The following is a 14,975-nucleotide window of genomic DNA, read 5'->3' on the forward strand; positions in this document are numbered from 1 at the left end:
ATGCAGCACCTCGCATTTATCTGAATTAAACTCCATCTGCCACTTCTCAGCCCATTGGTCTATCTGGTCCAGATCCTGTTGTAAACTGAGGTAACCCTCTTCGCTGTCCACTACACCTCCAATTTTGGTGTCATCTGCAAACTTACTAATTGTACCTCTTATGCTCACATCAAAATATTTAAGTAAATGACAAAAAGCCAGCACCGATCCTTGTGGCACTCCATTTGTCACAGGCCTCCAGTCTGAAAAACAACCCTCCACCACCACCCTCTGTCTTCTACCTTTGAGCCAGTTCTTTATCCAAGTGGCTAGTTCTCCCTGTATTCCATGAGATCTAACCTTGCTAACCTGTCTCCTATGTCTCCATCAGAAGATTGTGCCAGACTCCAACTGATTCTCCACACAGAGGGTGTGGCATTACTAGTCTAGGTGGAGCTCAGCACAGCTCAATCATTAAACACATCTCATCCTCTATCTTATAAAACAATCTGTTATGGTGAAATTATTTGATGTTTCAGTGATTAATCATTTTCATACTATGTATTAAAATTTGTATGGTTTTGGGAACAAGCTTCCTTGGTTCTGATATAAACTCAAAGATATGTTCCTTAGTATTTTTTAAATGTTAATGTTATTGTTAACTTTTTCGGCCACAGGTCATGTTTATTGATCCTGCCCAGGAAGAAGCAGTTCAATTGATAAAACTGGCTGAGTTATTCTATCAACACAATATTCCTCTCAGGTACTGGATTAGTTTAATGTGCAGTATCTGTTATTATGATTTATTTGTTAATGTAATCTTTTAATGTAAACTTAGTGAATAGATTAAGAAACATTTTAAAGATTTATTGCCTTGTATCAATGAAAAGAGACAAAACCCAGTAATTGTACAATTTTTGTATTTGAAAACATTCCATTTCTTGGTCATAGAAATGAACTGCCTGCCCAGTGTGCTCCTACAACACACGTCTACTGCAGTTCAAGAAGGCAGCTCACCAGCAAGGGTGAAATAACTGCACAGAGGCCAGTATCCTGTCACCAAGTCACTCTTTATTTACCCATGCACAGGACTTGGGCTCTGACCAGTCAGCTCACAGACAGTCCTTTGAATAAGGAGATTTTCCGGATCTCCTGTTCCTGTCAGCCACGGCTCCCCTGATTGGTGCAGGTAACAATCCTACTCAAGGATCTCAGTCAGTGAGATCCATCTGGCCCTTGATCATTTGACAATGAATGGTATGACACTGTCTGAACATGCCGATTGCCATTCAACTTTTGGAAATACTCAAACTCCCTGCTGGTAAATGACATCCCATTGTCCGTGACCAATACTTCTGGGAGTCTGTGTCGTGAAGAATGCTCACAGTTTTTTAGTCGCTATCCCTGAGTTTGCCGAATTAAGTCTGTGCATGTTCGCTGAGCTGGGAAATTAATTTGCACATGTTTCATCCCCTGTCTAGGTGACATCTGCAGTGCTTTGGAGCCTCCTGTAAAGCACTGCTGTACTGAGTCTTCTGGAATTTATTTGGTTCCATTTCTGCTACTTCAGCTACTTCTGCTACTTCTGCTACTTCTGCTACTTGTAGTGGCCATTATATTGGGTTCAGGTCAATGTGCTTGTTGATAGAGTCTGTGGATGAGAGCCAGGCTTCTAGGAATTCTCTGCCTTTCTTATGTTTAGCTTGTCCTATGATGGTTGTGTCCTCCCAGTCAAATTTGTGGTCCCTGTCATCTGTGTGTGTGGCTACTAGAGACAGCTGGTTATGGCATTTAGTAGCTAGTTGGTGTTCCTGGATGCAGATTGTTAGTTGTCTGCCTGTTTGCCGGATAGTGTTTCTTGCTGTCTTTGCATGGAATCTTATAAATTACGTTAGACTTGCATGTGATGGGTATAGGGTTTTTTTTTGCTGGTGAGTTGTTGTCTGAGTGTGGCTGTCTGTTTATGGGCTGTCATGAATCCCAGTGGACAGAGAAGTCTGGCTGTCAGTTCAGACACTATTTTTATACAAGGTAGCATATTGAGTGAGTTAGGTTGTGGCATGTCCTCGTCACATTGTCTGTCTGTGAGGCATCGGCGGATGAAGTTGCAGGGATATCTATCCTTGGCATAGACTCTGGAGAGGTGTGTTCTTTTTCTCTTTGCAAGTTGTGAATACTGCAGTGTGTTGTAGCCCTTTTGAACAGGGTTCTTATGCAGCTTCTCTTGTGTGTTTGGGTGGTTACTGTTGTAATTCAGGACCTGGTTAGTGTGACTTTCCTGTACACTTTTGTGGTGCATTTACAGTTCTGTGTTCTTTGTACCATCACATTCAGGAATGGGAATCCAAAAGATGTGCAGGTTAGGTGAATTGGCTGTGCTAAATTGCCCATTGTATTCAGGAATGTGTAGGCTAGGTGTATGAGACAGGGGAAATGTAGAGTAATAGGGTAGGGGAATGGGTCTGGATGGGATACACTTTGGAGGGTCAGTGTGGACTTGTTGGAATGAATGGCCTGTTTCCACACTGAAGAAATTCTGTGATTCTGTTGGTTTCCTCCTTTCTTGTAAATATGATCCCTGTGAGTATGGTGTTGTTGATTCTGTGTGTGTTCTCGATTCTGTTCTCCTCTTAATGATAACAAAAGTGTCAGCTATGTATCTGATCCAGAGTTTAGGTTGGATTTGGGGTAGGGCAGTTTGTTCCAATCTTTGCATCACTGCTTCTGCTATAAGCCCAGAGATGGGTGAACCCATTGGTGTTCGAGTGATCTGTTCATGTATTTGGTTGTCGAATGTGAAGTGTGTTGTCAAGCACAGGTTTAGTAGTTTGAGTATGCAGTCATTGTTAATAGGTTCCCCATTGTGTTGTCTGTTCTTCTCATCCAGGAGTTTGGCCGTTGTCTCCCAGGTTAGAGTTTTGTCCACAGTTAAAAATCACAACCCCAAGTTATAGTCCAACAGGTTTATTTGGAAGCGCTAGCTTTCAGGGCGCTACTTCTTCAGGTGGTTGTGGAGTATAAGATCGTAAGACACAGAATTTATAGCAAAGGTTTACAGTGTGATGTAACTAAAATTATATATTGAAAAATACCTGTATAGTTTAAGTCTCTCATCTTTCAGAATGACCATGTTGGTTTTAGTTCTTTCATATGTAAATTCCAGAACTTTCTGAAAGTTACATTCTCAAGTGAACTTTAACAATAGGTGCCATATTGGCCCAGATAATGCATTGAATGTGTGAGGTGCCCTGTGTGAGACTGTCAGTGTCCCAATGTTCAGTCTGATTCGAATGTAAAAAAAATTTACAGAATCTTATATGGGTTCATGCAGTTTTTGAGCAAAACAAAATGTAATTCTGCAAATACAAATTCACCCCACAAACTTACATGAATGCATGCACGTGTGTGTGCGTGTGTATGTGTGGGGGGGAGGTGGGTGTGGTGGTGAGAGGTGGGGGAGGGATATGAGTGTCTGTGAGAGAGTGAGAGTTTGTGTGCGTGTGAGCATGAGTGTAAAGGGCTATAAGTTTGTGAGAGGGTGCATGTGTGAGCATATGAGAGAGGGTCTGTAGGAGTGTCTGTCTGTAGTGCAGTGGGGTCTCCTGTAGTGTGACATGAACCCAAGGTCCCGGGTTGAGGCTACGCCCATGGGCACTGAATGTGGCTCTCAGCTTCTGCTCAGCCACTTTGCATTGTTGCCTGACTTTTGTAAATTGAAGTGAACAGTGCCATTAAATCAAATGAGACCATTGCTTCATCCTTATCCATGCTTATGTTCTTGATATTGTCTAGGAATTTCTGTGATGATTGTACAGAGTGTTTGGTTCCACTAATAAGATGTTTTAGTTTTGTTCTTTTGCCAGTTTATGCAATGGCATTCCTGGCAGTGTTACAATGGGTCTGAGTGGTATATCTGGTTTATGTACTTTGGGTAATTTGTAAACTTTTGGAGTGTTGTTGCTTTCTGGTTTCATCCTTTGTAGGTCACTCCTGGTTATTAGTCTGGTTTATTGAAGGTCCCATAGCATGTTGTTTATTCTACTGGTTAGCTGTGGCGTGGGGTCAAACTTTCTCTGTAGGTAGGTGTTGGTATCTGCAAGTAGGTTCTGCTTTGAATATATTTCGTCTTGTCCATGATAATTGTCATTCTGCCCTTGTCCGCTGGTACTATGATTATGTTCTTGTCATTTGAGTGCTGTTAGGGCTTCTCTCTTTGCTGTTGAGGTTTTATTTTTTTTTCTTTGTTAGTAAGTGTACAATAGTTTCTCTCAGTATTTGCTGTGTCTCTTCGGTTAGTCAGTCAGTTCTGATCGTACATTCTAGTGAGGCTAGGACAAAAGATCCAATACCCATCATGTGCAAGACTAATGTAATTTACAAAATTCCATGCAAAGACTGCATGAAACACTATCGGGCAAACAGACAGGCAACTAACAATCCATATCCGTATCCACGAACACTGCTAAATGCCATGACCATACACACAGATGACAGGGACCATAGCCATACACACAGATGACAGGGACCACAAATTTGACTGGGACAACACTACAGTTATAGGAAATCTAAACAGAGGACGGCCAGATAATTCCGAGAAGGATGACACTCAGCCATGGACTCTATCAATAAAGCACGTTGACCTGGACCCAATATGTTGGCCATTACAATGAGCAGCCAGAACCGGCAAACACAAGCAGCTGAAACAGAATCAACTAAATTCCAGAAGACACAGTACAGCAGCACTTCACAGGAGGCTCCAAAGCATTGAGGAAGTCACCTAGACAGGGGACGAAATGTCTGCAAGTCAACTTCCCAGCTCAGCAAACATATCCATAACCACAATAACCGGCACCTGAACTACAAATCTTTACACCAAACTTGAAGCCTATGCAAATCTAACCACTTGGAATGGGTATTCAGAATGTCTGGCAGAAAGAGCAGACCAAATGTTGAAGGCAGGCTTGAAAGAAAAAACAGCAGACAGCTTTACTTAATACTAAACTGTCCCAGTTCCTGTTTAATTATGGGGCAACCCCTCATGCAACTACAGGGATAACTCCAGCAGAGTTGCTGACGGGGACAAGACTTCACAGCAGGTTAAATCTAATGTTCCGGACCTGAGTGTGGGGTGGAAACAGCAGCAGGAACACCAATGCTGGCCAAGTGCCTCCCTTAAGCAAGAGACACAGTTTACTTCAGGGGATGAAGTTTGGTATAGAAGCCATGGAACTGGTCTGCATGGGTCCCAAGAAAATTGAGCCCATGAAAGGACTGGTATAGTCGACATATAACCAAGTCCAGGGTTTACCTGGCCATTCCCATGAATGTGGGGCACTGTTGGTAATTTTTGTCCTTGTTGACACTCTGGGCACTGCCCCACCAACTCAGTTATTTTGTTATCCAATCCTTCCACCTGACATAACTTCTAGCCAACATCCTTATTTTGGAAACCTCTGAATGACCCTGGTGGAGTTCAGCCAGTATATGGCAGTGACCTTTACTCAGGACAATCACGCTTGCTACCCATAGTAGCAATACATTCTCTTTAGTGATCTGGTCTGACCAGGTCCAGAAGGTGTCAATCCTCATTGTGTTGGCCCCCTTGTTTCTCCCATCACCACCAGCTGTTTAGTTATGTCAGCACAGGATCTTTTTGTGTCCATAACCGGATATTGTCAGTAGTGACTGGAAGGGTTTAAACCAGAAAGTTTAACCCAAAACAGACTCTAAGAGAGGCACCACTGGTGGTGTATCTGCCAATGGGAGGCAGTTCAAGGCACTCACATTTGCTACTTGGCATACTGGGTATTGATTGAAGCTATAGGCTGTTTCTTTAAGCCTGCCTTGAACGTTTGGACTACTCTTTTCACTAGACCATGGGATGATGAATGATATGGAGCTGTCCAAAGATGCTGAATGCCATCTGACCTTTGAAAATACTTAATTCCTCTGGTAAATGATGTTCCAACTTCTAATTATACACACTGAGAATAAGGGCCCACTGCTGTATTTGACCAGAAGCTATAGGCAGCACAACCGTGGGCTGACCTTGGGACCCCTGCATGAGGCTCTGTGATTGTCTACAGTCATGTGGTGTGCCCCAAGCTCAGTCAGACAGGTGAGGGTGTCCACTTCCATTGGGATGTCCTATAGCTCACATGCTGCATTTTCTAATGATAAAGGTAATTGCAGTGCCTGTTCAAGTCTAGTTGAGCTTCAGCTAATAGAGACTTTTGCATGGTTACATCATTAATCCCACATACCAACTGGTCTCAGCATCTCATTCAGGGTTAATCCAAAATCACATGCCTTTGCCAGTCATCTTAACCTTGTCAAAAATCCCAATACAGATTGCCCTGGTTCTTAAACAGCCAAATAAAACCAGTAGAACCTCAGAATTAGAAGAGGTTGGTGTCTTAATATTCCTCAACTAAGTTAAATCAACTCTTTGAGATGTTTTAGTATCTGGTGCCTCAGTGAAAGTTAGGCTCCTAATAACTGAACATGCTGGGGACTACAAGCCATTAGAAGAATTACTCATTGCTTTTCATCTGCCCCAATGTCATTTGCCCAGAAAAAAAAATATTTTCACACACTGGGCCCAGTCTTTGACAGCAGGATCAATCAAGTCAGGTTTCCCAAATAAAGACATGATACCTGAAATGCTTACCTCAACACAAAGATATTTGTTTGCAAGTGAATATTCTTCAGAAGCATACTGTTTCCTCTCATTGTCACTGAAATAACTGCACAGAGGCCAGTATCCCATCAGCAAGTCACCATTTATTCACATGCACACAGCACATGAGTTCAGAGCAGTCCCTAGAATGAGGAAAGTCTCTGAATCTCCTGTTTATTTTTTTTTATACCCCCACACTACCACCTAAGTGCGGTAGTGCTTATTTTATCCCCAGCACCCATGGTGTGTGTGCGCAGGTGTGAGACACAGTGAAAGACACAAAGTGCACGAATCTTTATTCAATTTCCACCAGGAAGATAGGAAAACACCCGGGTGGCCAGTGACAAACACTGCCCTTCACATCAAAGGGCAGTGCTGTGTTAATCTCCTGTTTAATTTTTTTTTTTCTTTTTTTTTCTACACAGTGAAGAACACAAAGTGCACAAATTTTTTATTCAATTTCCACCACCAGGAAGATAGGAAAACACCCGGGTGGCCAGTGACAAACACTGCCCTTCACATCAAAGGGCAGTGCTGTGTGAATCTCCTGTTTATATTTTTTCTCTCTTTTTTTCTTTTTTTTTAATAGAGTTGGAACACTCCTTATTTTTTCTTTTTTGTTACACTCCTGTTTATTTTTTTTTTTCTTTTGTTAACCCCCACACCACCGCCTAAGTGCGGTAGTGCTTATTATTTCCCCAGCACCCATGGTGTGTGTGTGCAGGTGTGAGACACAGTGAAAGACACAAAGTGCACGAATCTTTATTCAATTTCCACCACCTGGAAGATAGGAAAACACCCGGGTGGCCAGTGACAAACACTGCCCTTCACATCAAAGGGCAGTGCTGTGTGAATCTCCTGTTTATTTTTTATTTTTTTTATTTTTTAGTCCTTGCACGCGCAAACACTCAAGTGGCCAGTGACAAACACTGCCCTTAATCTCCTGTTTATTTTTATTTTTTTTTTGGAGGGAACTCCTGTTTACTTATTTATTTATTTATTTATTTCCACCCATGGTGTGTGTGTGCAGGTGTGAGACACAGTGAAAGACACAAAGTGCACCAATCTTTATTCAAATTCCACCACCAGGAAGATAGGAAAACACCCGGGTGGCCAGTGACAAGCACTGCCCTTCACATCAAAGGGCACGTGACTCCTGTTTATTTTTTTTTAAGGGCAGTGCTGTGTGATCAAAACAGTGAAGGGGAGGGTAGGGACGTCACTCCTGTTTATTTTGTTTTTCCTTTCTTTAACCCCCTCACTACCACCTAAGTGCGGTAGTGCTTATTTTATCCCCAGCACCCATGGTGTGTGTGTGTGTGCAGGTGGGAGACACAGTGAAAGACACAAAGTGCACGAATCTTTATTCGATTTCCACCACTAGGAAGATAGGAAAACACCCGGGTGGCCAGTGACAAACACTGCCCTTCACAGCAAGGGACAGTGCTGTGTGATCAAAACAGTGAAGGGGAGGGTAGGGACTAAATCAAAATAGAATTGGAGGGAGAAATGATGCACTCCACTCCCTGCGGCTCCCACCTCTCTCTGAACAACTCCAGGGTGTTGGTCGACACCGCGTGCTCCTTCTCCAAGGACACCCGGGCTCTAACATAACCGCGGAAGAGGGGCAGGCAAAATCTCCTGTTTATATCTGTCAGCAAGGACTCCCTGATTGGCCTAGGTTATCAGCCCCAATCAAGGATTTCAGTCAATGAAATCCACCTACCCCTTGTTCCAATCACTACAAGAGCAACTAAGAAATAGCAATAAATGTTGGCATAGCCAGCAGCACCAACATCCCATGAAATCTTTTTGAAGAAAACAAGGAAGAAAACCTTTTCTTGGTTACAGCATTTCAACAAATTTTGTTGCTTTACAGTTCATTGTTAAATACAAGCAGCTTATCCCTCAGTTCAAAATGGGCTTCAGTATGATCAAATGCCATGTCTTCACACTGGTTTGTAAACGGTCTTGCTCATAAAGGGTGGGGTAGGATGTAGTTTACAATTGATGTGACCCACTGCAATACTTCATCTAGCCTCATGTTTGGTTTTTCCATTACTCCCCATGAATCATGCCATGAGCTTATTGCCCTGTACCTCCCAGGTATTTCTTTGCAGCCCTTCTTGAATAAGGGCACAAAATTCACTATCCTCCAGTCTTCTGAAATCTCACCCGCAGCTAACAATGATGCAAAAATATCTTATTAGGACCAAGAGATTTATCCACCTTCATACATTCTACTCCATCCAAAACCTCCTCTACTGTGGTAATGATTGTCCCCAAGATATCACCACTAACATTCCCAAGTTCCCAAATCTTCATGTCTTTCTCCACAGCAAACACAGACAAGAAATATTCATAGAGGACCCTTGCCAATCTCCTGCAGTTCCCCACATTCACGTCCACTTTTGTCGTTGAGTGGTCTTTTTTTCTTTCTCTAGTTATTCTTTTTCCTTTAGCATACTTAAAGAAACTCTTCAGATTCACCCTAATCTCAGGCAAAGCTATCTGATGCCCCCTTTTTGCTCTCCTGAAATAATTTTTGTTGATGGTCTTCATGTTTTACTTAAATGTATTTGCCTTCATGCTTTCACTAGATCGCACTTGGAGGCAAATGAGGCAGTCTAGCTTTTCTTTGGTTTTGACAAAAACGCTTGTGAACCCCTTCTTATGAAAAGGACTTATTGGTTGCAACTGAATCACAATATTCACTGCATATCAAGTTGTTGCGTAAAATTTGTCAGTGATGTTTTAAATAAATTTGTTAATTGCTAAATTGATTCATGGGCTGTAATGCTGCAAATTGGAGAAGTGAACTTTGTATTATGGTTGTTACACATCCTGTCCCCTCCAATCATGGTTCCCTTCATTCCTGTGAATGGGTTGATTGATGTATTCCTGTCACATGTGAACTCAAATGAAAGCTGTCTCCCCTATCTTCACCACACATCATTTGGGACCTCTATGCATTGACATACAGATAAGCTAAAAAAAAGATCTTGAGTGGTATCTGCCAGGCACTAATTATAAGACCTCAGTCATAACTTGTGATTTTGTTAACCATAGCTCCAGTGAAGACCAGGTTGGTGAGCTGATCTGAGCAATTGGTGCTGACTTCCCTTTTTTACCTCCTCCATTCTTGGTTGCTGAACTCTGTTGGTTTCTTACACATTCATTTCTTCTAGGCTTCTATGTGCGGAACTAGGATTCCACATGATCTGTTAAATGTGTTTTGTAAAATTAATCCTATGAGCACCTGAAAATGTGAAATCTACATAAACCTTTGTAATTGGATAAAAAATATCAGTCACAGAGTCAAAGAGCTGTACAGCATGGAAATAGATCCTTTGGTCCAACTTGTCTATGCCGACCAGGTTTCCTAAATTCCTATAAGCATCCAGATGCCTTTTAAATGTTGTAATTGTACCAGTGTCCACCACTTCCTCTGGCAGTTCATTCCATCCATGCATGCACCACCCTTTGTGTGAAAAGGTTGCCCCTTAGGTGCCTTTTAAATCTTTCCCCTCTCACCTTAAACCTACGTCCTCTAGTTCTGGACTCTTCCCCCCCCCCCGGGGAAAAGCCCTTGTCTTATCAGTGCCCCTTATGATTTTATAAATCTCAATAAGGTCACCCCTCAGCCTCCAATGCTGTAGGAAAAATAGCCACAGCCAATGCAGCCTCTTTCTAGCTTGAACCTTCCAACCCTGGCAACATCCTTGTAAATCTTTTCTGAACCCTTTCAAGCTTCACAACATCCTTCCTACAGCAGGGGGACCAGAATTGAATGCAGTATTCCTAAAATGGCCTAACCAATGTCCTGTGCCTCCACAACATAACCTCCCAACTCCTTTACTCAATACCAATGAAAGCAAGCATATCAAACGCCTTCTTTGCTATCCTGTCTACCTGTGCCTCCACTTTCAAGGAACTTTGAAACTGCACTCCAAGGTCTCTTTGCTGAGCAACACTCCCAAGATCTTAACATTAAGTGCATAAGTCCTGCCCTGATTTGCCTTTCCAAAATGCAGCGTCTCACATTTATCTCAATTGAACTTCATGTGCCACTTCTCAGCCCATTGGCCCATCTGATCAAGATCCCATTGTACTCTGAGGTAACCTTGCTCACTGTCCACTGCACCTTCGATTTTCGTGTCATCTGGAAACTTACTAACCATGCCTCCTTTTGTTCACATCCAAATCATTTATATAAATGACAAAAGCAGTGGACCCAGCACTGACCCTTGTGGCACACTGCTGGTTACAAGCCTCCAGTCAAAAAGGCAGTCCTCCACCACCATCCTTTATCTTCTACCTTCGGGCCAGTCCTGAGCTCAAATGGCTGGTTGTCCCTGTATTCCATGTGATCTAACCTTGCTAATCAATCTACCATGATGAATTTTGTTGAACACCTTACTGAAGTCCATATGTGATTTGGAGATGCCGGTGTTGGACTGGGGTGTACAAAGTTAAAAAACACACAACACCAGGTTATAGTCCAACAGGTTTAATTGGAAGCACACTAGCTTTCGGAGCGACTACCACCTGATGAAGGATCGTCGCTCCGAAAGCTAGTGCGTTTCCAATTAAACCTGTTGGACTACAACCTGGTGTTGTGTGATTTTTAACGAAGTTCATATAGATCACATCCACCACTCTGCCCTCATCACTCCTCTTCATTACTTCTTCAAAAAACACAATCATGTTACTGAGACATAATTTCTCATGCACAAAGCCGTGTTGACAATCCCTAATCTGTCCTTGCCTTTGAAAATACATGTCAATCCTGTATCTAAGTAAATCTGTGGGAATGTATTCTAATGAGAACTCTAATGTTTTCTTTTCCTTTAACTCTGCTAGAATTGGTTTCATTTTTGTTGTGAATGCTGATGAAGAGATTGATGGCAATCTAGATGCAGGCGTTGCTCTTCTGAGAGTCTTTAATTTCATAGCCGAAGATTCTGAACTTTCGCATGCCTTTTCTTCAATAGTGGCAGTGAGTATGTAGAGAATTCATTGGTATAAATTGTAATCGTTGGTTGGACCTGGGTTTTGTTGAATACCGCAGAAATGATAGGATTGATTACTTGGAAATGGTTATCAGGTTTTCTATTACCCCACTTCCCTGAATAGAGTGAACTGATCGTTCTACCTGATTCACTTTTTGTTTGCTTTGTGTCATTCTTATCATGGGATGTCCAGTGCTGCACACCTTCCATTCATTGATTATGATTTAACCATTGACTTTGTAAGATTTTCATGATACTTGCTAATATGTTCAGTACTGCTACGTAGTCTGATGTTCAGTTTTCCTTATTACTGGCTCATTCACCCAACTCTCCCATCTTTAAAAATATCTATTAGTCAATCTCCTGTTTCATTGCATCCGAGATGGAGGCCCGATAATTGTTGTCTTCATGGCTCAGGCAATGCATTAACTTGCATGTCACCAGTGATTACAGTAGAAATGTAACCATTTCAACAACAAGCAGAGAATTCACTCCAGTTTAGGGTGGTGAATGTGAACATTGCACTACTGACTTTTAATTAAAAGGGATCAGTGGGCCATATTGTATAAATATAATGTAGTTTAAAATTCTGAATTCTGTCGTTATTTATGGGCAATTAATTTGCAAATGAAGTTCAACACAGCTAACGTGAGGTCTACATTTTGGTAGAAAAAATCGGTTGGTCACCAATTACTTTGTAGAAATGAGTCTTAGACTTATACTTAGTCATATTAGATACTGTGGCCATTCTGGTCACATAATATAAAAAAAATGTAGACACGCAGGACAGGGACGGAGAAAGAGAATACTTGAGCCATTTGGGTTTAAACATCAGGAAAGGGTTGACAGGCTGCTTCCCTTTTATCTAGAAAGGAGAAAGCTGATTGGTATCCTAATAGAGGTTTTTAAAGTTCTGAGAAGTTTTCCAAGAGTAGAGATAGAATGTTTTCACTTGTGAGGAAGAGCATAACCATCTAAATAATTCAGTCACCAAGCAATTCAACTGGAAATTCAAAAGAAGCATCTTTACGCAGAGATTGGTGCGATACGGAACTTGTTGCTGTGGGGATTGGTAGAACATAAAACATAGAAAAGTACAGCACAGAACAGGCCCTTTGGCCCACGATGTTGTGCCAAGGTTTAATCCTAATGTAAAATATAATAACTTAAACTACACACCCCTTAACTCACTGCTATCCATGTGCATGTCCAGCAGTCGCTTAAATGTCCCTAATGATTTTGCTTCCACCACCAACGCTGGCAACGCATTCCATGCATTCACAACTCTCTGCGTAAAGAGCCTACCTCTGACGTCTCCTCTATACCTTTCTCCTAACATTTTAAAACTATGGCCCCTCGTACCAGTCAATCCTGCCCTGGGGAAAAGTCTCTGGCTATTGACTCTATCTATTCCTCTCATTATCTTGTGTATGTCAATCAGGTCTCCTCTCTTCCTCTTTCTCTCCAGAGAGAAAAGTCCGAGCTTATTCAACTTTTCTTCATAAGGCAAGCCCTCCAGTCCCGCCAGCATCCCAGTAAACCTACTTTGCACCTCTCCGAAGTCTCTGTATCTTTTCGTATAGCAGGGCGACCAGAGCTGGACACAATATTCCAAGTGTGGTCTCACCAGGGACTTGTAGAGCTGTAGCAAAACCTTGCAGCTCTTAAACTCGATCCCCCTGTTAATGAAAGCCAAAACATCAAATGCTTTCTTAGTAACCCCCAGTAAACCTACTTTGCACCCTCTCCAAAGTCTCTGTATCTTTCGTATAGCAGGGCGACCAGAGCTGGACACAATATTCCAAGTGTGGTCTCACCAGGGACTTGTAGAGCTGTAGCAAAACCTTGCAGCTCTTAAACTCGATCCCCCTGTTAATGAAAGCCAAAACATCAAATGCTTTCTTAGTAACCCTATCCACTTGGGTAGTAACTTTGAGGGATCTATGTACTTGCACACGCAGATCTCTCTGTTCCTCCACACTGCCAAGAATCCTGTCTTTAATCCTATATTCAGCATTCGAGTTTGACCTTCCAAAATGCATCACTTTGCATTTATCCAGGTTGAATTCCATCTGCCATTTCTCAGCTCAGTTCTGAATCCTGTCTATGTCACGCTGCAGCCTGCAACAGCCCTCGATACTATCAATGGCATCTCCAGCCTTTGTGTCATCTGCAAATTTACTAACCCACCCCTCAATCTCCTTATCCAAGTCATTTATAAAAACTTCAAAGAGCAGAGGCCCAAGAACAGAACCCTGCGTGACCCCGCTCAACACTGACCTCCAGGCAGAATACCTTCCACCTACAACCACTCTCTGCCTTCTGTCAGCCAACCATTTCTGAATTCAGATAGCCAAATCTCCCTGTATCTCATGCTTCCTGACTTTATAAAATGAGTCTACCATTGGGAACCTTATCAAATGCCTTGCTGAAGTCTATACACAACACTTCTACTGTTCGATCTTCGTCGACCTGTCTTGTCACCTCCTCAAAGAACTCAATAAGATTTGTGCGGCATGACCTGCCCTTCACAAAGCCATGTTCTGGATCAGTGGTGCTGGAAGAGCACAGCAATTCCATGATCCTGCCCCACTGAACTCATCTCTACCTACCTCGACACTGTCCTATCCCCCCTAGTCCAGGAACTCCCCACATACGTTCGAGACACCACCCACGCCCTCCACCTCCTCCAAGACTTCCGGTTCCCCGGCCCCCAATGCCTCATCTTCACCATGGATATCCAATCCCTCTACACCACCATCCGCCATGACCAGGGCCTCCAAGCCCTCCGTTTTTACCTCTCCAGACGTTCCCAACAGTACCCCTCCACCGACACTCTCATTCGTTTGGCCGAACTGGTCCTCACCCTTAACAACTTCTCCTTCGAATCCTCCCACTTCCTCCAGACCAAAGGGGTAGCCATGGGCACACATATGGGCCCCAGCTATGCCTGTCTCTTGGTTGGCTACGTAGAACAGTTGATCTTCCGTAATTACACCAACACCACTCCCCACCTCTTCCTCCGCTACATCGATGACTGCATTGGCGCCACCTCGTGCTCCCGCGAGGAGGTTGAGCAATTCATCAACTTCACCAACACATTCCACCCTGACCTTAAATTTACCTGGACCATCTCCGACACCTGGCTCCCCTTCCTGGACCTCTCCATCTCCATCAGTGACGACAGACTTGACACTGACATTTTCTACAAACCCACCGACCCACAGCTACCTGGATTACACCTCTTCCCACCATACCTCTTGCAAAAATGCCATCCCGTATTCCCAATCCCTCCGCCTCCGCCG

The 14,975-nt window shown here is 42.9% G+C and overlaps 1 protein-coding gene across 5 annotated transcripts in view; it reads left to right on the top strand.

Moving 5' to 3' along the window:
- The window catches only part of uggt2 (UDP-glucose glycoprotein glucosyltransferase 2), a 386,557-nt gene that overhangs the window by 178,226 nt on the left and 193,356 nt on the right, over positions 1-14,975 (top strand). For all 5 annotated transcript variants that reach the window (XM_043691459.1, XM_043691457.1, XM_043691458.1 and 2 more), the window contains exons 15-16: positions 657-742; positions 11,522-11,657. In XM_043691459.1, coding sequence (XP_043547394.1) covers positions 657-742; positions 11,522-11,657 — 222 coding nt within the window. The remainder of the gene's footprint in view (positions 1-656; positions 743-11,521; positions 11,658-14,975) is intronic.

Source organism: Chiloscyllium plagiosum, chromosome 6 (assembly GCF_004010195.1).
Source record: "Chiloscyllium plagiosum isolate BGI_BamShark_2017 chromosome 6, ASM401019v2, whole genome shotgun sequence".
Lineage (NCBI taxonomy): Eukaryota > Metazoa > Chordata > Chondrichthyes > Orectolobiformes > Hemiscylliidae > Chiloscyllium > Chiloscyllium plagiosum.